At 54.5% G+C, this 27,873-nt stretch overlaps 1 protein-coding gene across 1 annotated transcript in view; it reads left to right on the plus strand.

Annotated features, from left to right (window-relative positions):
* The window catches only part of SLIT1 (slit guidance ligand 1), a 149,721-nt gene that overhangs the window by 18,650 nt on the left and 103,198 nt on the right, over positions 1 to 27,873 (plus strand). The window contains exons 2-4 of the mRNA XM_055118780.1: positions 2,034 to 2,105; positions 4,303 to 4,374; positions 10,867 to 10,938. Of these exons, the coding sequence (XP_054974755.1) occupies positions 2,034 to 2,105; positions 4,303 to 4,374; positions 10,867 to 10,938 (216 nt within the window). The remainder of the gene's footprint in view (positions 1 to 2,033; positions 2,106 to 4,302; positions 4,375 to 10,866; positions 10,939 to 27,873) is intronic.

Below are 27,873 nucleotides of genomic sequence, written 5' to 3' on the forward strand. Positions count from 1 at the left end.
ATAAAAGGAAACAGGGTTGGAAGAAAGTATTCCAGGAAGCTAAGAGATCCAGGAGAGGTTACTTATGGATATTTGGTTTATACGTGATTTTAGTTTTGCTTCATTCTTTGGGAAACCTGACAAATCCAATGATATGTACACACGACTCTTAATTTAAATGCAACAGCTTGAATATTATGTTTATTTATAAAAACAGATGTCTTTAAAGAGAAATTTGGGGGGCTGGAGAGATAGCACAAGGGGTAAGTCCCTTGCCTTGCATGTGACCAACCTATGTTTGATCCCCGGCATCCCATATGGTCCCCTGAGCACTACCAGGGGTGATTCCTGAGTGCAAAGCCAGGAGTAACCCTGAGCATAACCAGATGTGGCCCCCCAACCAAAACATACATAAATAAATAATAAATTTTGGGAGCTCACGCAATAGTATAGAGGGTAGGGTGGGTAGGGTGCTTGTCTTGCATGTGGCCAGCCTGAATTCAATCTCCAGCACCCCATACGGTTCCCTAAGTCCCACCAGGAATCATCCCTGAGTACAGAGCCAGGAGTCATCCCTGAGCACTGCTGTGTATGGCCCCAAAAATAAAAAAAGAAGAAAAGACAATCGGGCAAGGCTGAGAAATATGAAAAAGTAACAGAGTCGCTTCTGGTCCCACCATGAAGAAGTCACAGTCCTCAGCGAGCCCATTTTCCCCATTTACCTGGATCCATGAACATGCATGTTTCTTACACAGGTGTGTGAGGATGCATGTCTGTGAGGATGTGTGTGTAAGGATGCCTATATGCGTGTGAGAATTCATGTGTGTGTGAAGATGCATGAGTGTGTAAGGATGTATGTTGTGAGGATGTACGTATGTGTGAGGATGTGAGTGTGTGAGGATGCTTGTGTATGAGGATGTGTGTATAAGGATGCATGTATGTGTGTGAGGATGCATGTGTGTGTGAGGATGCGTGTGTGAGGATGTGTTTGTGTGTGAGGATGTGTTTGTGTGTGAGGATGTGAGTGTGTGAGGATGCTTCTGTGTGAGGATGCATGTGTGTAAGGATGTGTGTGTGAGGATGCGTGTTTGTGTGAGGATGTATGTGTATGAGGATGCATGTATGTGTGAGGATGCATGTATATGTGAGGATGTGTGTGTGAGGATGCGTGTGTGTGAGGATGCATGTGTGTTTGAGGATGCCTGTGTATGAGGATGTGAGTGTGTGTGAGGAGGTAAGTGTGTGTGTGAGTGTGTGTGTGTGTGTATGAGGCAGTCGTTGTTGCAAGCTCTCCATGAAGGAAACAGTGCTGAGGAAAAACAGGTGACTGTGATCTGGAAGCTGCCAGGACAGGCATCAGGGAAATGTGCCACAGGCCTGGAGGAGATTCTGCTCTGTGGCTCAGTGAGAGAAGTTTTTGGGTGGTGGAGTGCCTGCCTCCTGGATGGACCGTCTCTGAGGATAACCTCACTTCCTGAGAAGAGGAAGGGCTGAGGCTTGGGGACTCCCTGGGGAGGTTGGGAGGAGGTGGGGGCAGAGGCCTTTTGGTCTGAGTCTGAGAGGATCTCTTCCCAGGCCCTCGTATAAGCCACACAGCCCTACAGGGCCTTCTTATCCCATCTTATAGTTGTGGAAACGAAGAGGCTCCCAAGATCCCCTGCAATCGCCCCTGCAGTTTTCTGATTCCCAAAGCTTTCGTGTGAAGAAAGTCTTGTCTCTCCGACTAGACTGAGCTCTTCAGGGCACCCCTGCTTTGGTTCCCAGCCCCTGTCCCCAACACACACACACACACACACACACACACACACACACACACACACACAATGACCCGATCCCCATGGCCATTTGCTACTTAGATGTGTGGCAATCGGGGGCTGAATGATCTGGTTTCAACACAGACTTTGGAGGTCCACACATGTCCAGGAAAGCACCCAGTCCCCAGGGTGAGGGACAGGCTTATGCCAGGCGGACAGAAGTCTGGAGCTAAGCCTCTGGCCTGGGTGCTGGCCACCTGTGTCATCTTACTTCCCCCTTCTTTTTTTTCCCTCCTCCAGGGAACTCAACGGCAACAATATCACCCGGATCCACAAGAATGACTTCGCCGGGCTCAAGCAGCTGCGCGTGCTGTGAGTACGCTGGCCTTGGCCATGGCCCCGGGCTTCCCAGACAGAGCCTGGCGGTGGGTGGTAGGGCTGGGGGTCCTGCCGTCTCGGGGGTTAATCTTGGGGCACTGTGAGTTGTGAGTGGTGGCGGAGGCATTGCTGAGTCCTGACAGAGCAGGGCTGGCTGGGCAGACTCTGGCTGTTTCCCGGTGGCTTTGAGGGACCTCGAGTTTGTCTTCTCAGGCTGCCATAGCAAAGCTCACACCGTGGTTTGTGGCTGCCGCTGGTGTGCAGGTGTAACAGGATGGAATAAAAGCAATATTTGCTTCTCAACCTCCGACTTGAACGTTCTCTCCTGTGACTGCCCTGCTAACCTCTTGGCCCCTTACCCCCTGGCATGGACTCCATTTATGTGATTTTTTCACCTGTCACCCCCTTGGAAGGTTCAGAGGGAGCACAGGGGCCATGTGGCCCGTGCTGAGGAGTGACACCTATTTCTCCGGGCTCCGAGGAGAGTGTGCTGGTGAGGCCTCTCTTCCTGGCCGCCTCTCCCTGTGGCTTCACGCGGCCTTGCCTCCGCGTGCACAGTGAATGTGCTCTGCTGGCTCTTCTACTTTGCTTCTGTTTGGGGCCATACCTAGCGGTGCTGAGGGGACCGTGCAGGACGGGGGAGCATACCCTGGTTCCCGCTTGCAACGAAAGTGCACCCGACCTTTGGGCCTTCTCCCCTTCCCTGCCGTCTCTTTCTCTTCTCACGAGGACACAGATGCTATCAGATCAGGGCCCCACCCTATGACCTCATTTTACCTCCCTACAGGCCCTGTTTCCAAATACAGTTACACGGGGACTAAAGTTAGGGCTTGAGCGTGTGACAGGAGACATAGAATTCAGTCTATGCTCATGTCCACAGTGTTTAGAACTGGCCCCCAGGGGGACTCCCCCTGACTTGGGTGGGAGAGACTGGGCAGGGGAGGAAAGAGCTGCCTTCCCTAGGGGGGCTGATGGTGGCAGATACTGTAGCTGGTGGGTATGGGCTGCACTGGGTTTGGTCACTGGCTGCAGAGGAGCCGTTCCTGGCTGCCATGCTGGTGACCTGCTCTGCTGACTGTGGGGTCCTGTCTCTGGTGTGCAGGGAAGGCTGGGCCCATGAGCTTGGCTGTGCAGGAGAGGGACCCTGACTTTCTTCGGTCCCCCAATGGCTCAGCTCTGACTCCACCCCTCGCACAGCTGGCAGGAAGTTCCTCCTCCTCTCATGGTCACAGACTTCCTCACCTACCCTCAGGGTTTGAGGGGGCCACTGGCCTTGAGTTATGAGGCTCTTTGGAGGAGGTGGTGCCCTGGTGACTGATTGTCTCTGGGGTCGTAGCTGACGGTGCAGGACAGGCGTTTCTGCTATTCCCAAACCCATTGACTGCCACCTACCTCTGCTTCAGACGCTGAGAGACTCTTCAGAGTCTGTCCATCTCTTCTGGGGTCCCCGTCTCCTCTGCAGAAGCTTTGGACAGTGTCCCGGGGTGATCTCTGCCCCCTGGTCAGCCCCAACCTCCCCTGAGCTCCCTAAGCCACCTGCTGGAGAGGGAAGAGGGGACAGTGCAGGAGGCAAAACACGCTGGACTCTCCAAAGTGGCCATGCCCTGAGCAGGCGGGGGCAGCAGCGTGGCCCGGCCCTGGACACACTGGCTTCCAGGGCGTTCGGCAGCGAGGAGGGGTGGGGCGCCTCGGGGCCAGGTGGCTTAGCTGGCAGCAGATGGGGCCAGGCGGAGAGGGGGTGCAGGCAGAGGGGGGTGTCGTCTGCCAACTGCAGAGCGTGTTTGCTGCATGTGTGGGCTTCGCCCAGTTGGCATGGGCTCCCCCGCCCCCTTGCAGCCGATCCCCCCTGCTCTGCCCCTTGGACACGAGCCCTGTGGGCTGAGGCGGGCTGCACGTGCCAGCCACCGGGGCCAGCCTGCTGCCTGCTGCCCGGCCGGGCTTCCCCCTGTGCTTTGGAGGGAGCTGGTGCTCGGAGGCCCTCAGGCCAGCTGCCTGCATGTGGCTTTAGGAGGGCCTGTGGGGGCTGCGAGCACATTTCTCCGTCAGGGGAGCCAGGCGCGCTGAGGGGCCCATGGAGGGGACTTCTCTCGGGCCAAGACTCGGCCTGACTGAGTCCCGGGCACTGCCCTCTGTCCGCGAGCAGTCGGGGTGTCTGGCTCACTCTGAACTGCGCTTCTCTCTGCTCCCCCAGGCAGCTGATGGAGAACCAGATCGGTGTGGTGGAAAGGGGGGCTTTTGACGACATGAAGGAACTGGAGCGGCTGTGAGTACCCGTGGGGGAAGGGGGGGTGTGGGGGGCGGGGACCCAGGCCTGGTGGCATCAAGGGGCTGAAGACTTGCAGGCCCAGTGACCCTTCTGGGGCCGCAGCACCCTTGGGCTATGCAGACAGCCGGGGAGGGTCCTCAGCCACCCTGCAGCCGGCCAGCTTGTTGCTTTTGCCCTGCACACCCAGGGCTACAAAAATCCCGGAGGAGAAGTTCTTTCTAAGCCTCATTTCCCGACTTAAGCACGATCCACTGATTTGGGGGGCCTGAAAGGAAGCGTTGGTGTGCGGGGTCCACCCGAGGAGCTGTAATTTGCGGGTTCTGGCCAGGACCCTGGGCTAGCTGACAAAGTGGATCAGTTCTCTACATTCAGGGTGGCAGTCATGGAAACAAACGTACTAAATGGGATTCGACTAGGGGAGGGGGCAAGGGGGCTGGGCGCTCACAGCCAGGGTGGTCACCCCTCCCTGCCCCCATGGTGCTGCCCCTCTGCTAGGTATTGAATTGACCATCGGATCAAGATTCCTAACATTCATGCCCTTTGAACCAGAAAACAATCTGATCTTAAGAAAATAATCAGAGTCATGGCTAGGAGTTAACATAACAGGGTTTTCATTATACACCAAGTACCACAAAGAATTGAGAGTGGACATTCTGGCAGAGACATAGGTACAAAATCACGCTGAAATAAATCTGGTCAAGTTATTATTAAATCCACACAAATCAAAAGCATATCACATGAGGCTGAAGGCACACCAAGGGGGTGTGAGCAAGGGGAAGGGGTACACGGGTGTTGTAGAGAACAGAGATGGGTTGGGAGGGTTATGGGGTCTCCAGCCTTAGGGCTAGCACTGGGCAGACTCAGGAAAATCATATTTTCCATGTTTAATAATTTTTCACTCATACATTGAAGTTTGGACTGGAGCGATAGCACAGTGGGTAGGGTGCTTGCCTTGCACGCGGCTGACCTGGGTTCGATTCTTCCGTCCCTCTCGGAGAGTCCGGCAAGCTACTGAGAGTATCCCGCCCGCACGGCAGAGCCTGGCAAGCTACCCGTGGCATATTCAATATGCCAAAAACAGTAACAAGTCACACAATGGAGACATTACTGGTGCCTGCTTGAGCAAATCGATGAACAACAGGACAGCAGTGCTACAGTGCTACGTTGAAGTTTAATGTAACTGGGGTTTGGGACTTATTCAAGTAAAATCACTTTTTTAATCTGTTTTTTTTTTTGGAGGATTAGTTTTTGGGGCCACATCTGTTGATGCTCAATGCTCAGACGTTGCTGCTGGCAGAAGTGAGGGGACCATCTGCAGTGCTGGGGATCGAACAGGCTTGGCACTATGCAAGGCAAACTCTTTCCTGGACTCTGTCCCTGGCCCATTTTTGTTTTATTTTGCTTTGTTTTGTTTTCTGGCCAGACCTGGCCAGGCTCAGGGGTTATTCCTCACTCTGTACTCAGAAATTACTCCCCGTGTTCTCGAGGGAACATATGGGATGCCGGGGATCAAACCTAAGTCTGCCATGTGAACGGCAAACATATTACCCGCTGTACTATCTCTCTGGCCCCTCCCTGGCCCACTTTTGAATAATAGTTAAGGTTTTAAAATGTGCTCAGCTCATTAAAGTAAGTGGAAGTGGCAGGAAGTTTCATTTGTATAAATAAAACCACTTAATATCTAGATGGAGGAAAATAATCAACAATATTAACTCATCATACTGAGTGGTTGAATGCCAGTTAACTTGAATTTTACTCCTCATGTTTTTTTATTTTTCTATGAATTTTTTTTTAACCATGAATTTATAATGGTAATCATGGTCCCTTTTGATTGTCTTACTCTGGGCTAAACGCCATCATCGTCTCTCTGCCCCCAATATATCATCTAATCCTTAAAACAATTCTGGGCTCAGTGGCATAGCTTACAGATGAGAAATGGAGGCGCCCAGAAGTCAAAGGCGCTCGCTCCATTAAGTGGTTATTAAGTGATTAAGAGCAGAAGAGGGGATTAGAACCCGGATCATTTTGCCTCCAAAGCCTGAGCTCTTAATGACGATGACCTAATACCTCACTTTTCTCTTTGACTTCCAAGAAAATAAGGTATTAAATAAAGGGAAAGGAAAATGGTTGTCTCCTCGCCTTCCTGCTGCCTGGAACAAAACCAAGACTTTCTTTTGTGTCCCGCCTCAACACCCAGCAACACGGGGCGGCAGCTAGAACAGATGTTTGGTCGGTCCCTTGTTTGTTTTCTTTAAAAGCCTCAGAACAAAAAAATCCATATTCATGACCTGAGGGGCTGATTTGGACCTGGCCCTTTCCTGCTCCTGCGCTGGTGCCATGCCCCGTGGGAGGACGAGCGGGTGGGGGGTGGGGGGTCTAGACATGACCAGGGTGGCCCCCAGCATGCCCGCTGCTGCCTCCCACAGCTTGGCAGGGCTGGCCCCCTTCCTGAGTCACGACTCGCTCCGTGGACTCTGGCCCGCTGTCTATTCTGGTTCCTTCCTTCCCGGCTGGGTCAGAGCAACTTCATGGGGTGGGGGGCTGTTATTCTTGGAGACTCCTTGCGAGGGGAGGGGGGTTCCCACTGACAGTCCAACCATCCTCTCTCACTTCTCAGAGACCCACTTGAATCAGTTAATCCTAAAATAAAGTGGGAGTCCCTCTGAGTGTGGCTTAGTGGTAGAACACCTGTTTCTAGTTGGAGCCCTGCAACCCTACACACACACACACACACACACACACACACACACACACACACACACACACACACACACACACACACTGAGTGCAGTTCCAGCTCCTCTGGGGAACACCACCGCCAGGCATGTAAGCCCTGCAACCAGAGGGGTGAGCGCTGCTGCCTCCAAGGATGACTCTCTCCCCAACCTTCTCTCACAACAGCAAAGGAAAGGGAAGGATGAGGGTGGATGAGAAAGAAGGGCTGGGGTGTGGTCCAGGGGTCCAACACTTGTTTTGCACGTGTGAAGCCCTGGGTTTGATTCCTGGCACTGCTGAAAGGGAAAAAAGAAAAAAAGAAGAACAAGAAGAAAACACGGATGACGTGGGGGAACGTTAACTACCCTCTAGGGCTAGAGAGAGAATATGGGGTGAAGGTGCTTGTCTTGCACGGTCCAGCCTCCAGCTTATGGTCCCCTGAGGGTTGTCGGAAGTGATCCTGAGCCCAGAGCCAGAAAGAGCCCCTGAGCATCACCAGATGTGACCCAAACCGACCTTCCTCCACTTCCAATAAATAACTCCGGCAAACCCTCTGTACCCTGAATATCTTAAGTTTAACGTACGAATGTGCTTTTGGTAAAGCCCGCTCCAGGCCTGCCCCTTTGGTGGGTGAGCACAGGGCCACACCTGCTCGTGCTCAGGGCTCACTCCTGACTCTGTGCCCAGGGGTCGCTCCTGGTGGCGCTCGGGGATGATGTGCAGTGCGGGGGATATCAGAGCCAGAGTCGACTGCACGTAAGGTAAGGCAAGCGCTTAACCGCCCCCTGCCACCCGCCGCACTATGTCTCTGGCCTGACTCCCTCTCTTTTAGCAGGAGATATGGATTGGAGTGGTGGAGTTCCTAACCCACACCACACACACCTTGTTTATGAGTTGAGGTGTTGGTTTCACTAAGGTGGAGTGAGATTTCTTTAAAACTCCATGAAAAGGATTTAGAGGTAGAATTCTGGGCTTCTTTGATTGCCCTCCATTCCCCCAGTCTTGTGCTCCATAAACCTTTTTTGTTTTGTTTTGTTTTGTTTTGGGGTCACACCTGGCGATGCTCAGGGGTTACTCCTGGCTCATGCACTCAGAAATTTCTCCTGGCCATGCTCAGGGGACCATATGGGATGCTGGGAATTGAACCCCGGTCAGCCACGTGCAAGGCAAATGCCCTACCCGCTGTGCTATCGCTCCAGCCCCTCCATGGACCTTTAATTAGCAACTTTCCTTTGATTGGCTGTCCGAGGCTTAGCTTTCATAGTGGCACTCACTCTGTTTACACCGGTATTCGGCCCTTTATGGAACAGTTCATTAAATTATATAATTGCAAGCATCTCTGGCACAAATAAGCTCGGGAAGAGACATGAGTGGTTTTTGCCAGCAGTTGCAAAGGGGCGTGCAGAGGCAGAAGCGTGGGGTCCCGTGGGGCGGGGGGCGCCGGCAGGTCTGCTGTGAAGCGAGGGTAACGTGCTCGGTGCCCGGCCGGCTGCATGGGTAGGTGTGCAGCTGGGATGGAGGTTGGGAAACAGGCGCCACCCCCAGTCTCTACGGCTTGGCTTAGTGCAGCAGGTGAGTCACTCACCTCTGGGCATCGCTGTTCCCTCAATTATGGGGAGCCCAGCCCAGGTGAGGTGGTGATGGTAAACACTTTGCCAAGGGGCCTTGCAAGGACAGGTTGTTGCCCAAGGCTCTGGGCCAGGTCCCTAAGAGTTGTCCTGCTGCAGGGAGTGAAACCCACAAAGCCCACGCGCGTTCCCAGCCCTGCCCTCCCTCAGCGCCCTAGAGAAGGTGATGCCTCCCTAACACCTATCCTGGTGCCAGTCCCCGGGCAGCGGGCGGGGCGGATAAGTAAGAAACATTGTTAGCGCCCTTAGCTACCTGCAGCTCCCCGGCAAGCCTGCTGGCTTCCTGCTTGGGTGCCCTTGGGGTTCCCAAACTTGAAATCATCTATTAAACCCCTTTTCCTCTTACACGCTTTTCAGCATTGTCTAAACTGGCAGAGTGTGAAAGACCTGGGGGCAAGCAAAACCCAACCCACCCGATGATTACCAGGCAGCAGAAACGCAGGATCAATGTATGGGATAAAATGAAGGAAATTGGAGCCATCTGACGCCTACTCCTGAGGCTTGAAGGAGTGTAGGGTGGGGGTGTTCCTGCAGCCCCCACCCCCGCCCCGTGAGGCAGCTGTGTGTGTTCCTTGGAGGGAACTTTTCAGTAGGTCAAAGTTGTGGCTCCGATAACCTGAAAAGTTGTGAGAAAGGCACAGGCTGGCAACTGCCCTGAGCACAGCCGGGTGTGGTCCCCAAACAAAACAAACACAAAATGATGTTAAAGGGGACCTTTGCCTTTTACCCCAGCTGTGCCATAGACCCGAGAGCTGGGGCTGCATTTTATGCCAGTGGTTCTTTAACCTTGACATCCACAAAAATCACTGTCACCATCATCTCTGTCATTGTGACTATCAGTGTCACTATCACTGCCACTGTCCCTGTGCCTGTCACTGTGATGGTTACTATCAGTGTCACCGTGACTGTCACTCTCACTATGGCTGACTGCTACGGTCACGGTCACCACCCTGGTCACTGTTATGGTCACTGTCTCTCTCCCGTGACTCTCCTGGTCACTGTCACATTCACTGTCAGTCTAGAACTCCCTTGGCTGACATGCGGGCTCTGGCCATAGTCTGGGGGAGAGATGAAGGTTGTTGCCCTCCCCAGTGCCCTGTTGAGGAGCCTGCTGATCCCCCCTGATGTCACCGGTACCCCCCATGCCCAGCCCAGGGCCAGCGCCTGAGCTTGGTCCACACACAGCTGCCTGGCACAGGTCGTCTATCTGGCATCCGTCTTCTTGCCAGACTGTGTTCTAGAACCGCCGTCCACTTGACTGTGCCTATAACCCAAACGCCACCCATCAGCCGGAGACGGTGGCTGTACTGTTCATTCACCAGGGAGAAAGGGCCTGTTCTCTATTGTTTGGTGTGAAAAGACTTCCACAAACTATTGAGTGAGAAAAATGCACTTTATGGCGCATTAATTAGCGGTCAAACACTTTGTCCTTCCAACCTTTGAAGCTTTAAAGTGAGCATGCATTTTCATAACCGATGGAAAAAAAATCCATCAAGGCTAGTTTCATTTTAAAAAAGAACCTAACACTAAACAAACAAACAAATTTAAATCCCTACAAGTCCCGATGTGGAGGCGAGTGACGGGGAGCCAGCGGCGTGGCCGTGCTGCCCAGCTCCCACCCCAGGTGCAGTCAGACAGACCCTTCGCTCACAGCGGTCCTTTGAGTCAGCACCTTTCAAAGGGTCTTGCAATGGGAAGTGGAGAAAAATATGGAAGAGCTTTTTTTTTTTTTTAAATCCACGGCTCATGCCTAATCGGATCCTAGGGGTGGGCTTGAACAGATCATTTGGTCCTCTTTGGGGGTGGGATGAAGTCATGATTGCCAGTGCTCAGAGGCTAATCCTTGCACGGTGCTTGGGAGTCATTGCCAGTGGTGCTCAGGGGATGCAGTGGTGCCCCATCCCGAATCCAGGACCTTGTGCATGCAAGGCAAGTGCTCTACCCCTGAACCACACCCCCAGCGCAGTCATTCTTTTCTTTGCTTCCAAGTGTTGGAGGATGGACTTCCCAGTTTCCAGATGCAGAATCTGAGCCTGGTGTGCTGATGGGGTTGTAAGCCGGGGCTTGTGAGGCCCAGAGCCTTCAGAAACAATGTGTTTCCTGCACGGGTAGGACATCGCTAACCTTCCGCTCTGCTCATTTTCAGACGGCTGAACCGGAACCAGCTGCAGGTGTTACCAGAGCTGCTGTTCCAGCATAACCAGGCTCTGTCCAGACTGTGAGTGAGGCTCTGGGGCCAGGCTGCTCTCTGAGGGGTTTGTCCAGGCGGGGGCATGGGATCTGGTCACGGGGGCTGGTCTCTTCCAGGGTGGTGCCCCCGCAGGCTGCAGGAATCCCTGGGGATGTCAAGGCCAAACCTGGTGTGTGTGAAGGTCGAGGGGCATCACGGACCGTCTGCGGTCAGCACTTGGTAGTGTGCTGTTCCTTCGGACCCTGACAGTGAGGTCTAAGGAGCTACACTCGTGTCAACCGACTCTACAGGCAGACTTTCCTCAGTGTCTCCTCCTGCTTCTGGTCACCTGCCAGGGCTGGTTTCCACACCTTCAACAGAGCCCTTCTTGGGCTTATTTCAGTTCCCACTAACAGTGGTTGGAGAGTCAGACTTTCGCTGGCTGTGTATGTGCTTCTTTCATGTCTGAAGTGGAGTGAGACGTGTGCTGCTCGCGACCTGCCCACCTGTCTGTGAGCTCCTACTGCTCGTTTGGTTTCATGGGGCCTTATAGAGTGTCTAAGGGATCTCTCTTGCTCTGGGTTGGGTCCTCCTACGTTCACTTGGTTGCCTCTAGTGACGGAGAGTTCACCACCTGCATGGAAAATCAATTCCATTAATGTGAACACATTCTCTGAGCTTTAATCCCCCAACTTTCCCTTCGAATAATTAAAAACTTTCCTAGTTTTGCCTTATTTGGAAAATTACTTGGCATAATTGTGTTTGGGGGGGCAGGGTCAATCCTGGGGATACTCTGCTCTCTGGGCTGACAGGTCAGTGTGATGACCTAGGATTTGGTGCTTCATGGTTTCTGGGGTGCTAGTGACCACCAGAGCCAGCCTGGCGGTGTTTGAGGGCTTCCAGGAGTTCATTGGTGATGCACTTAAGACCAGTGGTGCTAGAGACCCACAGCCTTATCCTTGTCGTCTCTCCTTGTAGAATCAGGGATTCATCTTCATGCTGAAAACTAATACCCTTCCTTTACCAACCTCTCCTTAATCCCACCCTATCCCCCAGTGTATGATGGGCACAAGGAATCCCATCCAACAGGTGGCCAAATCCTGAAGAGACTGAGTCCGCCTGAGGCTTGCCGAGAGCACTTTGCAGCTAGATGGTGGTGGTGGTGGTGGTGGTGGGACTTCCAAAAACTTCGGCATCTTCACCCCCATAGTCTGGAGCTGGCTCCCTGCTAGGACACAGATGGAGTCTGCCGAAGGACCCCAGAGGGAGGCTTTTCTTTAACCATGTCCTCCATCCTTGACATTTCTCAAGCTCACCTATAAGCACAGGTGTGCAGGTGGCACACAGCCGGGGGCTCCCCTGCCACATTTCCCTGCTTAGGTCAGCCTGGACTCGAGTTCATGAGTGGAGCCCTGGAGCCCTGGCACGCTGATGCCAGCCCAGACACTCTCGAAAGGGCACATTGTGGGAGAAAGGAGCCAGCAGGTCCTTTCACGGACGGACCTGGGGGCTGGGTTCACCGAGCTCTTCACTTAGTGATGATTATGGGGAAGGATCTTGGAGACGTGCTTCAAGGGACACTTGCTAAGGGCTGCAGAGATAATGCACATGCCTTGCATGCAGCCCATGCTGCAATCACATGGTCCCCCTGAACACTGCTGGGTGTGACCCTGGAGGGAAATCCTGGCACGCGGGGGCTGAACATTGAACCCCCTGACTGCTTGACCAAGAACCGCCAAGGCAGGCTCCAGGGCCTCCTGAGCACCCCGACCTCCTTTATTAGTGAGGGGCTGGGGGCATGGCTCAAAAGCCTGGAGCATGCACTGGCCCCGGGTTTGACAGCTGATTCTACATGGTCCCCCGAGCACTGAGTACAATATCCCCCCCCCCGCCAGATGATTTACTTGTCATATCCTTTGCTCACTTCCACCCTCATATTCTGCTGATTGACTTGAGCTCTGGCACCCCCTCAAACATCTGCCACCATCAACCTCCCAGCTGGCTTGAACAAGGAGCTCTGGTCACTGTCGGTTCCTGTGGGTGTAGTTTAAGGGGGGTGTAAGTGCACAACCAGCAAATCCCAGGCTCTCCAGGAGAGACAGGGAGGCCCCGCCGGTGCCCAGGTGGGAAGGCTGCTTCTCGTTCTCTCTGAATACCCACTTGGTTGCCCTGCTCTTCCCTGCACCCCAGGACCCCGGGCTTCTGGGCACCCTGGGGTCTCTGTTCCCCCATGGTTTTGGTTCACCATGGTGTTCACTTCCTTCCTGCTTCTGGGGACCTTGGGGCTCTGATGCTCTGGGCGCCTTAGGCCCTTGTGCAGATTTCTGGGGTAAGAATCAGGTGGGCTCCTTGCGGGGCAGGTCACACTAGCGTTCGTGTTGGTATTAGACATGTGGCCTTTGATGGGCTATGAGTCTGAAAATGGGCTCCTGCCTCAGCCTAGAAAGCTCATATTTGGGAATCTGCCCTAGGGAAATAATAAGCCAGAAGTGCAAACTATGTCCCTTAAATCATTATTGGAGTGTTGAAAAGAATATAGAAATGACAGCATGGCCCACGTGTGGAGCAGTGATGTCAGTGGTGGTATGTCTACTCTACGAAATACTTACATACCAAAAATGGCCTTTATGAACGATGTGAAGTAACACAGGTCAATGTTTTTTATGCCAAACATTGAACTGACAATGTGATCATTAAATAGATCACTAGCTAATACACAGAAACCTCCCACAAATGCCAACAGGCCTGCCTCAGCTTTCCCTGTAGCTCTTCAAGATGTGTGTATTGTTAGGGGCTGGAGACATAGTATGTGGGTAGGGTGCTTGCCTTATGCGTGGCTGACCATAGTTAAATCCCCATCACCCCATATGGTCCACCGAGCACTGCCAGGAGTATTCCTGAGTGCAGAACCAGGAGTAACCCCTGAGCATCCTGTGTATGGCCGCCCCCCCCCCAAAAAAAAGAAGTGTGTATTGATATTGTTATTATTATTATTTTAGTGCCAGCGAGTGAACCCAGGGCCTCAAACATGAAAGGCAGGTGCTGTTCCATTGAGGCACCTCCCGGTCCCAAAGCATGGATTGTTTTTGATGGAAGGAACCCCCCCAGGTTTCATGAGCAATGAGAAGCTTCTGGAATCTAAGTTGAAGTGGGTGTGGGGTGCCTGATGTTGGGGCAGTTCCTTGATTTCTGCTTCTGTTTGTCAGATGCAGATAATAGCACAGCCTTTCCGAGCTGTGGTGGGGATTACAGAGAGGTGGAGTGAGCTGTAGATGTAGGTGTGAGCGTGGTGGTATGTAGTAGGTGCTCAGGAAACACTGGCTGAGTCCTCAGGAGGTGGTGCCCCAGTCTGCAGATTGACCTCACTGTTAGTGCTGGTCCGCTGCCCCCTCCTCTCCCACTCAGAATCAGCCCCTCACTCGCATGCCCTACCCCAACAGGGATTTCCCCTTCCTGAGAGGTTTAGGTTCCCCGGCTGCCTCCCGGGGAGAGGCAGGCACTGGTGGAGGTCCCCTGGGGGACGGCGGCTGGGTGTGGCTCAGGACAGTCCCCGCACAGGCCCGTCCACTGGAGAGACCCGCCTTTCTTACTGAGCAAGCACAGAGCATGGAGGAAACGTTTCTCAGGGCCCTGCCTCTGCCCGGGTTGTGTGATCTCTGAGAACCCCAGGGGGAGGGGGCCAGGGGACCTGCTCAGCACCCTCCCTCCACCTCTCTCCCTGCCCCCTGCCCCCCACTCACTATTGACTTTACTCAAGTCAGGGGGGTGTGAGCCCCTGACCACCTCCACCTCCCAGGACCTAAGTGAGAGTTCACGCAGCCGCGTCCTTGGGGCCAAGGTGAGGGCGAGGGGTGCCTGCTGCCGGGTTCGGGCCGCAGGACCTACAGGCATGATCCAGTCTGTCATCAGCACATCTTCGGAGGTCAGCATTTCCCGTCTTTCAAGGCGAAGAAATTTAAGCTCGATGGTTTGGCATGTGACTAAGGGGCGGGGCTCAGATGAAGCCTGCTCTGCCTGATGCTGAGTCTCCTCCTTGCACACCTGTCCACCTCCTGCACCCACCTACCCATCCACCTACCCCTCCTCCCACCCCACCCTCTTGGTCACCCACCCGCCATCTGGCACCCCTGTACCGATCCCCAGTCCAGCCACCCACCCCTTCTCCATCCTATATCTCCCCCCTTACCCTTCCTCTACCCCATCTACCCACTGACCTCCACCCCACATCCCTCTGCCCTCTGACTCCCACCACCCCATCTCCCCACTGACCTCCACCCCACATCCCTCTGCCCTCTGACCTCCCACCACCCCATCTCCCCACTGACCTCCACCCTCACATCCTTCTGCCCTCTCGCCTCTCACCATCCCATCCACCAACCCACCTGTGAACCCCTAGGAAAGGGGTGTCCATCTGTATCTCCCCACCTGTATGTAGACCTCTCCCTGCCGTGCCCACCTCCTCTTCCATTCACCCCGCACCTGGTCGCCAGCACTTGCCCCGAGTCTCTCCTCTGGGTAGGCTGTTCTGGGGCAGAGCCCTCGGAGGGACGGCAGGGTCATGCCAGGGCTGGAGGTGCCGCATGCTCTCTGAGCACTCTCTGCACTTCTGACCACCGGAAAGCTGGAGCGAGGTGGGGGTGGGGCAGACAGACCCGACTGTCTTGGGGGTGCTCTTCTCCAGGGTCACAGGACCTGCCCTGGGCGTCCGCCCCATCGCTGACAGCAGCCTCGGGGGCTGCGGAGGGACCAGGTGAGACCCTGGCTGTCCTCTCAAAGCCCACCGACAGTCTTCAGCCTGTCATAGCTCCGCTCTGGCTACACCTCTGCCCCCGCATCTTTGAGAGGGTCCTCCCCTGCCTTGCCATCTCCCCTTCTTGCCGCCTGCCTTCCCTTCCACTCCCAGAAGGCACTTCTGGAAGCCCGGCCCCCAGCTCTGGGGCTCTCTTTATCCTTGAGAGCACTGTGTGTCTTGGCATGATTGACCATTCTTGTTTCTGCTGGGCCTGGCAGAGTGAGGCGGGGGGTGAGGACGGGGGGCCTGGGGCATGATTCCACCTTAATTTTGTCCCCACATAAGGCAGAGGGTAAATCGTTTACAGGGCCCTGGTGGCCTGAGAGGCGCGCAGGGGAGGGGGGCTGGCGTGCTGCTGAAGACCGAAGACCGCCTGCCCCCGGCAACACGTCCAGGCTGGGTTTAATTAAACTGTCAGCACTGGCCAGCAGAACAAAGCCTCTTTCCCCCACGCCCCCAGCCCCGCTGAGGCAGGAGGGCAGGCTCTGCTGAAAGGGAGAGCTGTTAGCAGCGGATCTGTCTGGCCTCGCAAGGAAATTACCCGAAGCAGGAAGGTGACCTCGTCTCCTGCACATTTGTTCCTGACAGCGGAGCTGCAGCAGGGAACCAGCCGAGGCCTGTGCACGGGAAGAAGGGGCAGCCGCCCCCCCCCAGGACGAACTCCCCACGCTCTGTCTCGGGTGATCTTTCGGGGGTCGGGCCAGGGCTGGCTTCCCTGGAGAGGCTCCTGAGTATCAGTTAGCACAGCCTGCCGGGGACACTGGGTGCCGCCCACCTGCACAAGCTGATCTGACTGTGAAAAATCTTTAACGTGTTTTGGGGTGTGTGTGTGTGTGCGCAGGGAAGCAGGATGGGGAGTCCCTAGACCTGTGGGTCTGGTGTCAGGGAAACTTGCTGAGATTTCAGCCACTGGAGATCAGAGCTGAGACTTGACCCCAGATGCCTAGTCCTGAGCCCCCCTGCCTGGCCTTTTCACCTCAGTTTCTCAACCATGTCTTGGCCACGCCCCCTTTCCCCGATTTATTTCCTTCCTGTGGGCCCCCTGTCCTATTGGTCAGTTCCTAACCTCATTTCTATGACTCTCCATTTACATGGTTTCCACTCGTGGCCCCTTTGGAATATCCTGGGTCCCCCTATTGAGGACCGCTGCCTCAACCACCCAGTCACTGGAGGGAGTGTCCTTTGTAAATGCAGATTCGAGAGGTCTTTGCTTCCCTGTACCTGGAAGGAGTCTTAGCTGGGTCCTGTTCTCCCAGGTCTGAGTCCTTGGGTTTGCATCTGTCTATCTGGGCTCTGCCGTGAGACATGCTCTCAAAGGAACCCCCCCCATCCCCACTTATAAGAGCGGGGAACAATTAGGGAGCACTCTAGATTCTCAAAGTGCTTTCTGGTCATTAAGTCTCTCGTTGCCGTCAAAATCAAGCGAGAAAGGCAAGATTCCCACTGGGGGGCCCAGAGCCCAGCTGAGGGGGGGGGGCGGCCAGCCTGCCACTGACCCCAGTGTGAGGCCGATGGCCCAGCACAGACTGTCTGAAGCACAGCGTTGGCCCTGCCTTGGCTGCTCCAGTGCCGGCAGCCCAGTGCAGCCAGGGCCGAGAGAAGGCTGGAGGGAGGAGTGGGGAGTCAGGAGAGAGTCCTCAATTGCCCGGCAGGTACCCTGACCCCTGTGCGTGTCTCCAACTCCTGCCTGTATCCTCTGATCAGGCTTCAGCAGAGGTTACAGCCGGGGGTTGGAGTGAGGGCCCCGAGGCCAGCCTGGAACCCTCCTCCTCCTCCTCTCCGGTCCTGCCCTTGTCCCTCTGCCTTCTGGGTGGGGGCGGCTCCTGTGATCTCCCCGAGCCTCCAGCCTTGCCTGCTCACTCTGGACTTGGCAGGCAACGAGGCCTGTCTGTTGTCTTACTCCCGCGGTCTCTTTCTCCGGTCACAGGCTGAGAATGGGAGCCTGACTTCATCCAAACGGGAGAAGAATTTCTACAGCCCCTTTCTCTGTATTCCCCAGGAATTTGCCAGCCCGGAGAGCTCTTTATTAGATTGACTTAGCATTCTATTAACACCAATTATAACTCATTACATTGAAATTTGTGATCTAAAATAGCGGAAGATGAACAGATAGAAATTCCTGGATCCAGGGCTGGCCTCATTAATTCTTGACTGGTATCAATCCCTGCTTAATCTAATCTTAATTTTAATATGGTGCCTCTTGGCATCAAAAGTCCTTCCCAGAACAGACACGTGATTTAATGACTTGGAGATTTGGATTTTCTTAGCATCAGAAATCCACAGGGGCATTTGTGGATTTGTCGCATTCGTATGAGCGTTGGAATTGATATTCTCAAAGTTTCTTCACTGTAACCTGTACTTTGGTTCTCTTCTTTAAAATCCAAGTTCTAACTTATTTATCCCAGTTGTAGTCTGTTCAGGACTGGGCCTCTTCCGCCTAGATTTCCCATTTTCCAGTAGCTAGGTGGTCACACCCAGAAACTTCCCCCAGCACTGTGTAATCCCATCAACGGCCAACATCCAGAGACTATAAAACCAAGCTCCCAGACATCTTTTTTTTTTTTTTTTTTTGCTTTTTGGGTCACACCCGGCGATGCACAGGGGTTACTCCTGGTTCTACACTCAGGAATTACTCCTGGCGGTGCTCAGGGGACCATATGGGACGCTGGGATTCGAACCCGGGTCGGCCGCGTGCAAGGCAAACGCCCTACCCGCTGTGCTATCGCTCCAGCCCCACTCCCAGACATCTTATAGCTTAGTTCTCCCTCTCAGAGAACCTGGCAAGCTACTGAGAGTTTCCTGCTTGCATGGGAGATCCTGGCAAGCTTACCGTGGGGTATTCTATGCCGAAACCAGTAACAATGATGGGTCTCATTCCCCTGACCCTGAAAGAGCCTCCAATGCGGCACCATTGGAAAGGATGAGTAAAGAGAGGCTTCTAAAATCTCAGGGCTAGAAAGCTACAATATCAGGCACTAATTAGTTATACAATGCCTTAATGCTGACTATCCCATTCGTGTAATCTCCAGCCCTAAGCCCCTTAGAACCGTCTTACCCAAGCGTAGGGGAAAAAATATGACCCTGATTCCTGTATTAGAAGTTTAAGCAACTTAAAAATTTATATTTCTGAAAAGTGTATTTCTCAAAAGTACATCTTGGTTGACTTTATAATGTAATTATTCAGATGTAATACTTTGATGAGTTTTCATCTAAGCACTCCACTTAAATCTTGAGAAGTTGATGATAATGTTTAAAACAATTTGGATCTCCCATTTCAATTTATTAAACTTTAAAATCGAAAAAAAATAAAATAAAATCTCAGGGCTAGGATGAATGGAGACGTTACTGAGACTGCTCGAGAAAACCGACAATCAACAGGATGATGATGATGATGATGATGATGATGATGATGATGATGATGATGATGATGTAGTCTGTTCTGGCATTTGTCGGTGATGCCTTAAAAAAGAAATGGTGATGCTGAAGCTTTGTGTCCTTGCCCTACTGTTGAGACATCTGGTTGTGTTGGCTGGCCAGTGCGAGGATGGGAGCTGTCCCCAAACTCCCTGGGCAGTGCTTGGGAGACTCCCATCCTCCAAGACCATGACAAATAGGCATTGATCATTTGACTTGTTGGTTTGTTTTTGGTCCACACCTGGCTCTGCTCAGGACTTACTCCTAGCTCTGTGCTTAGGGTTAACTCCTGGTGGGCTTGGGGGACCACATGGGATGCTGGGATGGAACCTGGGTTAGTTGCATCTAAGGACAGCGCCCTACCCACTGTACTATCTCGCCAGCCCCGATTTGACTACTTTTTAATGCATCATTGGTCTAAGTATATTTACTTGGTTGTGCAACATATTTTCAGAATATTTTCATCTTACAGATATGAACTTGTTAAATTCTCTTATCTCTTCCCTCCCACTTCCCCCCTCAACTCCGCCATCATCTATTTCTGGTTCTTACAAATTTGGATATTCCAGGTACCTAAAAAGCAGTATCTACAAAAAGACAAAAAAAATTGTCTTTTTCTGGCTGGCTTATATCACCTAACACACAGTACACACCCATTGTAGCATGAGCCAGGATTTCCTGCCTTCTTAAGGCTGAGTAGATTTCATCTCTACATAGTTCACACTCTGTGTGTCCCTTCATCCACAAGGGACACTGTGTATTTCCTGGCTATTGTGAATAGTGCTGCTATTGTGAATAGTGCTGCTATGAACATGGGTATACACATATCTCAAGACCCTGCTTTTGATTATTTTGGATGTATCCCCAAAAGAGGGATTGCTCCAGCATATGGAAATTCTTTCCACATTTCTGAGGCACTACCATGGTGTTGTTTTGTGGCGATTGTGCCATCAACATGGTCATTTTCATCCGTTCTTTTCTTCATTTTTATTTTTTTGGTGTGTGTGTGGGGGGGCGGGGAGGTCAGGAGAACACCAGGAGTTCTCAGAGCCTAATCCTGGCTCTGTGCTCAGGGCCGACACCTGGTGGGGCACCATATGTGGTTTCGGCAATCAAACCCAGGTCAAACCGCATTCAAGGCAAGAGCTTAACCCTGTCTCTGGCCCTCTGGGTACTACTTTCATAAATGGCTTGGGTGAATGTACAGAAAGGGTGCTCAGCAGATTTTCAGTGGCCACAGCTGTGCAAAGGGACGGCCACTACACGGGAGATGACAGAGGAAGATTGAAAAAGGCCTTCGTGAGCTGCTCTGGAACTCATGACATGAGCGAGAAACTGGCAGATGAGACGGTGACCCTCAAAGCAGGGAAAGGAGCCACGTGGTGTGACAATCCTTGTTACGTGAAAGAGGGCTGTGATCCAACAGAGAAAAAAATGAGTCACGTGCAGGATGGTGGCTGGAGTGAACAGAGCCTTCGGTCGAACTACCAGAGGCCAAGTCTCCTCTACAGGGAGGGGATGGGCCTGCTCGAGTCTGGGCCGAGGGGAGCACATCCAGGGAGCAGTGTCCAGGACCCAGATCTGGGTTGCAGTGTGTGTGGCTGTCGGGAGGAACACTAAGCAAGCTCTTAAAGGTGGGTAGCGAACACTGGGGGCACGTGTGGAAACAGTTTCACAGGAGACTGGTCTAGGGACCTGGGCTGTTGGCTGTGATAAAATAAAACAGAAACTCTATGAAGCGGAGGTGAAGGGCTGTCACAAGGATAGGGGAGCCCACGTGTTCCCGGGGTGGCGAAGATGATGGCATTCTGGCTGACTGGGGGCTCCCTAAGGGGTGGGCTGCCCAGGGCTGCTGAGGTCTGCTGAGGTCTCTAACATCCCGGGACGGATGTCAGAGAGTTTCAGGGCTGTGAGAGGCTGCAGGAGGCGGCCGGAAGAGGGGTGGGCAGAGGGGAGAGCTCCCATCCCAGTGGGCTTTGCAGAGGGGGCTGCTGTGCTCGTAGACACAGGAAGCTGACAGACGGAGGGCGCCTCCGTGCTGGAAACCACCGTTTCCAGCTTAGAGCTTCCAGAGAAATGGTAACAAAATATTTACCAGAGCCCAGATTCTGGCCCACGTTTTGGAGTCAGAATTGGAACAATAAAAATCAACCAGTACATTCTGGAAATGGTATGTGAGCTGTTAAAATGGAAACAACACAAAGGCAGAGAAGGGTTGCCCTGGGGGGAGAAGCTGCATCCCGGAGGTGTGGGGGTGGGGGGCTGCTTCCCACCGCCCCCCACCCTCCCAGCCCCATCACCCCAGCTGATCAATGACTCGGGTTCTCCTTTGAAGTCCCAGCGTTGTTCTTTGGAGCCCTGGTGTTTGCACCCCTCTCGCGCCTTCCACAAAGGCCCTTCTGTGGGCAGATCTGGGAGGCAAGCAGGGAAGGGTCAGGGGAAGACGGGATCGTCGGAATACCAATGAGGAGGGGAAGTGTGTGCGCGGAGGGTGAGGGGCGCTGGGCAACTCGGGGCGCACTCGTGCTGTGCAAACAGAGCGGAGAAGGCCCTGCTGTGGCCCTGGTTCTACCAAAGGCTGGCAGTGGGAGGGGGCCAGGCCCGGGAGGAAACTGTGCACAATGCCGGGTAGAAGCACAGCCCTGGCCGGGCTGGGCGGGCTCCCGGAGCTGCCCGCTGACAAAGAGGCAGTGTGGGCTGGTGACAGCCAGGGGGAAACACATGGCAACTAATGGGGTAGTAATGGGTGGGGAGGTAACCTGGGAAAAGCGGGTACAAGGGAAGCTGGCACATAAATCCCGGTGGCGTGACATCCCCCTTGGCAGCAGGACAGGGGCCACTCTCCGTGCCAGGGATGGCCCCTCTCTCCCAGGGCCGAGCCCAGGGTGGGGCTGCAAGGGGAGGAGCTGCCCTGGGATTTCTTACCCCACAGGACCACGAGCAAGAGGAGAGCCTGGCCAAGGGCCTGGGAGTAGCGCCGGACAGAGGTTTGGGTGGCCAGGGCTGTTCTGGCCGGCCCCTGCTGGGAGCTGTGGTCAGTGTCAGCCCGGGGCGCCCATCCAGGAGGCTGGTCCCCCCCTCCCCTCTGCCGGGAGTCCCCAGCCTGCTGGAGCCAAGTGTGCCCAGGGAGGCTGACCCCGGGCCACTGCTGCTTCGGGGAGGAGGACACCGGGGTCCCCCTATTCACGGGCGCCCGGAACTCCGGCCGCCTGTTCTGGAAGCCATTAGACAAGTCGGCTCTCAAAGAAGATCGTGTTTATTTATGACCCGGTGGCTTTTGGAGGAAGGCCTTTAGCAGTTTGGCTTTGGGTTTCTATGGCTTCCGCGGTTCCCGAAACAACCGAGGGCATCCCGGGGCGGCCTGTCGGTGCAGCTAGCTTCCGCCTGTCAGATCACTCGTGATTAAGTGAAGACTCTTTGCTCGGGCGGGGAGGGGGACATCAAAAACACACGTCTTGATTAATGTCGAGCATGACCAGCTCTGTTCTTCATCATCTTTGGGAACCGTTTCGGGAAGAAGGGAGGGGGCGCACCTGGCGGGAAGCCTCATTCACGTCCCCACACCCCCGGCTGACGGCAACCCAGGGAGTTGGGCCCGCGGCTGGCCACGGTGGCGGGAAGCTTTCCTGCCGTTGTTTCTGCTCCGTGCTGCGGCTGCGCGTGGCTCCTGAGTTGGTTTCCTGACGGAGCTGGCCCTCACCCTCCTCCCCTTGAGGGTCACTTTTCTGGCGTGGCTGTGGGGACTCTGGGCCTGGTTCCCCACTCCGGATGGACGGGTGAATTCCTTCGCCACACCAACCTGTTCCCCACTGGCTGCCGGCTGTCCTTTGTCAGGCGAGGGGACTCTCGGGAGGAATTAGCTATGGTCTGGGCGTCAGCTGCCTTGTCAGCTGGTGCTTCTGTGGTGGCCGGATTCTCAAGTGGGTGGTGGGCATGAGCGGTGAGAATCTGATGGCTGGTTGGCAGCCTGGCTTTTCTCCCCCCCTCTCCACCCCTCATGTCAGAGCCCATGAAATATGAAAAAAAAAAAAAAAAACAAAAAACAGGGTTTCCGTTGTACCGGTGACATGAGGGAGAGGCATAGCCATCTATCCAAAACACAGACTCAACGACACTGAAAACCTGAGACCGAAGCTGCGACCATGGAAACTTTGTCACGTGCCTGTCAAGTTGCCGAGTGGGGAGGAGGTGGGGGCTGGGGTGGGAGGGAATATGGGAAAACTGGTGGAGGGAAGCTGACACTTGGTGGTGGGATGGGTGTTGCAATATTATATTTCAGCTATCAATGACTTTGTAGATCACAGTTCTTTAATAAATAAATAAATAATAATAGTAAAAATGTGAAAGAAAGCAAATGCCAGTGGGGGAAAGAAACCCGCCATCTCCCTGGAACAAATGCACACCTGTCAGCGCACACCTGCTCACACGCAGGACTCCCATCCGACTCGCCTGCTGTCTGGGACCAGTCGGGATTCAGCCCTGGCAGCTGAACGACTCGCTCAGCTGGGGGAAGCAAACCAGGGCTGGTGAGCTAGTATAGGAGTTAGGGTGCTTGCTTTGCGTGCGGCCAACTCTGGTTCCATCCCTGGCACTGCTGGTCACTGGGGCCTCCTGAGCACCATTTGGGAGACACCCCTGCCCCGCTCCCAATAAAAAAAAAATAAAACAAAATCCCCAAGAAAATCAGCTTACCACAAATCATTGACCCCAATGACGGAAATAAAGACCAAGAGGTCATTTGTGGCAAGTCCTTCAGTAAACTCTGGGTGAGGCTAAGCTGCCGCTCATCGAGTGACGATTTTAATTGCATCGTCAGCAGCCCAGCGGTCTTGCCCTGAGACCTCCAGTGTCCCTGGGAGAGGGCTGTGGACAAATGGTCATTTCAACATTGACCACAGCCAGCACATGGCGGTCCCAGGCTCCCTGCAGAGCTGGTCCTGGGGGGGCAGCACCTTCTCCCCATGGTGACTGTGCAAGCAGGAATCGGCTGAGTATCCTGAAGGCTCAGCTGAGCACGTGCAGGGCAAGCCTGCCTGTGGGAAAGCTGTGTGCAGCTTCCTGCCAGGCTTTCTTTGTTTCCTCAGGTGCCACGGGAATAGCTATGGTCAGGGATCAGGCATCACCTGGGAGTAGAGTTGGGACTCCAGTAGCTCTTCTCATTGCCTGGTTCCCCGAGCACGAGCCTTAATCTTAGATGCAATTTCCTCATCTGGAGAAAGGGCAGAATGAGGACCCATCTCACTCTGGGTTCTATAAAAAGATGCCTGTGATGTGGATTCTCATCCGGGCTTGGCATGGGACATATCACGAAGTCGTCAGTTGATATTTTTCTTATATTTTCCTTGAATATTTAAGGCCTGATCCATCCCTCTGTGCTTCTAACTGCAAAGATTGGTTACCTTGCATTATGCAGCAGCCAGCTTCCCGAGCCGCGTTCTGGACCGCCACGCTTTACAAAGACGGCTCTTGGCTAATGCGTGGTTTGCTTTTTCTCCTCCGCCCCCGGACAAAGATAACCGGGCAATCCCGTGCGGTTGAGACTGGAAATTCTGCTGGCCGGAATTTCAGCTGGCTGGAGTTCTTTCCAGCAAGAAAGGAGTCCTCCACAAAGAGAATTCCTCCCCCAAATGACTTCTAATGTTTCCTGAGAGGGTTTGCGGAGAATTGCCGTCCTGACTTAGAGGAGGGAAATGCTACCTTTGAGGAGACAGAAGGCAAATGGAGGGATTCAGCCCTCACATCCTTCAGTGCTCAGGCCACCACCTGGGCCCTGGACACTAACCCTGCGGGTTCCTGCCCCCAGGGCAGGAGCTCCAGCCCTTCAAGCCATGTCCCCTGTCCAGCAGGTGTCCGAGGGGATGGGAGGGAAATCAGTCCCGAGCTTGCTTTGTCTCCTGTGCGGCATCTCTGGGCACGCCTGGGTCCAGGCTGGGAGGAGGCTGATCCTCACAGCTCACTCCCCTCCATCCCCTGAGCTGGGGCTCGGTTGAGATTTGAGGGAGTTGGCAGCTCTCTGCACCATCACAGGAGGCGTGAGGCGTCGATCTGTCCAGCTTCCGTGGCTATTGTGAACATCCGCTCGAGTGCAGAAGGGGCGGGAGTGGGGCTATGCAGACGGGTGGGCTCCTTACATACCGTGGGGCCCCTGTAGGTCACTCTATCAGGCCTCAGTGCCGAGGCTGCTGCTTTTGTCCTGTCCTGTCGGGCCCCGGGGCTGCAGGATTGCCACTGAGCCAGAGGATAAGCCCAACCCTTACACACTTGAGGGCTTTGTTCGACAGGGAGCATCCGTCTGGGAGCAGAACCTGCCCGCCAGCCCCCTGCACAGCCCACCAGCAGGCCTCGTGGCTTCCTTTTCCTTGAAAGAGACATGGTGTTATTTTTCAGAACACGATGACACAATTATAGTGGCTCCTTATTTGCCACCAATGGTAAAAGCAGATGCTGACACTGCAATATCGCCAGGCCAAAGTCCTGTTCCAGAGCAAATCTCACCATCACCCCAAGACCCCAGGGGAATTCAGGTCCTTCCCCTCAGGAGTCTAGAGCGCCTCTAGCATCCCCCCCACCCCCAGAACCCTCTCCCTAGCCATGATGTATTGGTTCCGGGGTGCTATGTCAAGGGCAGGCATCCATGTCTTACCCTGTCCCTGGGAACCATTTAACGGAACATCCTGACCCCTAAACTGACTGCAGGCACGACTGATTCCGGAGACAGGAGGTGGGTGGGACCCATGGGGGTTAAATGTGCCCCTGCCAGCTTCCTTGTAAGCGATAAGCTGCCTGTGGGGGGCAGGGAGATCCCAGCGGGTAAGGTCCAGAGCAGAGCAATGTGGGGAGCTTGAAGAGGGTTTAAGACGGCCCAGCGGTGCCCAGCTGCCACCTGGTACCCTCCCTGGCCCTCTAGCACCCGAGGCTTCAGACTCGGCTCCAGCAGATTTCAGTTTTGTGTGGAACCTGCATCTCCCCTGCTCCCTGCTCGCAGAGGCTCCCATTTCATCCCTGCTCCCGGCTCACACTCTGACGCTGCCACTTATTTTTATTTGTTCTTTTGTTGGGGGGGGTCACCCCTGGCGATGCTCAGGAGTTACTCCTGGCTCTGCACTCAGGAATTACTCCTAGCGGTGCTCAGGCGACCATATAGGATGGTGGGATCGAACCCAGGATGGCTGCGTGCAAGGCAAACGCCCTACCCGCTGTACTACTGCTTCAGCCCCATGAGGCTGCCGTTTCTAGTGATGTGGACATACCACCGGCAACATGTCCTCAGCCTGCCAACGTCCTCTCCCATAAGAGGGGGATAGTAGAGCACCTTGAGGGGGCTGAAGCGAGGGAGAGGGGTGGTAGGCTTGCACGGGAGTGTCAGCTCTGTCCTAGCAAAAGCTACTCAGTTCCTGCTGGGCGGCTCAGTACTAGCCCCCAGGGCTTCCTTCCTTGTAGGGAGCAGGTGGAGCGGTGGGTTCCTTACATGCCTCGGGCCCCTGTAGGACACTTTATAGGGCCTCAGTGTGGCCAAGTCCCCTGGCCCTGGACTGGCCTGTCCCCCTGATGAAGTCAGGCAAGCACTTAGCCTGAGGGACAGGACCCCGGGCAGGTTGCTTGAACGTGTCTGCTGGCTGCCTAGGCTGCTTCGCCGACGGTGATCGGCACATTCTCGGAGTTTCTGCCTCGTCTGCACTCACTGCACTTGGTCGCAGGCCAGCTCTCAGGCCGGGGCTTTGCTGGGGTCTGATCTTGAACTTTCCATTTGTGACATGCCCAACAAATGTCTCCGCCAGCATTATTCCTGATTCTAGGTGGGGGGTGGGAAGAAGCTCTGAGTGCTTCCCAAAGCTGACGGGAGATTGTGTTGATGGGTGACAGGGCTGACGGGTGACAGGCTGATGGGTGACAGGGCTGGCAGGTGACAGGGCTGATGGGTGACAGGCTGATGGGTGACAGGGCTGATGGGTGACAGGGCTGACAGGTGACAGGGCTGATGGGTGACAGGGCTGGCAGGTGACAGGGTGATGGGTGACAGGCTGATGGGTGACAGGGCTGATGGGTGACAGGGCTGACAGGTGACAGGGTGATGGGTGACAGGACTGATGGGTGACAGGATTGACAGTGACAGGGCTGATGGGTAACAGGGCTGATGGGTGACAGGGCTGATGGGTGACAGGGCTGATGGGTGACAGGGGTGACAGGTGACAGGGCTGAAGGGTGATAGGACTAACGGGTGAAGGGGCTGACAGGTGACAGCTGTTGTTTGTGGGACTGTGTGAATCATTGAGGACTGGTTTGCTTTATACCTCCTGGTGACCTTTGGTGCAGGGCTAACTGCACTGTGAAAGGCAGGGACAGAAGAGGTGGCTCAGTGCTCCAAGCCCCATGAGAGAAGGACAGCTCCGTGGGGTGAGCCTAGGACTGGAGGGAGGCCTCCCGGGCAGGGGTGCTGGGCGCAGTCTGCTGCCCATCTCGGGAGCTGTTTGACCCTGGCCCCGCTCCAGCGTTGGGAGGTGAGGTCTGCGCCCATTGAAGTCTGTCCCAGCCCCTGCAGCGTCCTGTCTCGCTGCACTGTCGGCCTTGTTGTCTTCCGAGTGGGGCCTGTTGGCGTTCCCTCTGCTCCTGGGGTGATGGCTTGGAGCGAGGCCTGTTCCTCGGGGTCCACCGTCCCCTCTCACCTGTGCCTGGGTTCCTGCCTCTGCTCCTGGCACCTTGACAGGAAGGCCAAGTCGTGGCTCTGTCCCTCGGTGACCCTCTGACCTCGAGTCTGCCCCTACGGGGCCATCAGAGAG

Source organism: Sorex araneus, chromosome 11, assembly GCF_027595985.1.
Source record: "Sorex araneus isolate mSorAra2 chromosome 11, mSorAra2.pri, whole genome shotgun sequence".
Lineage (NCBI taxonomy): Eukaryota > Metazoa > Chordata > Mammalia > Eulipotyphla > Soricidae > Sorex > Sorex araneus.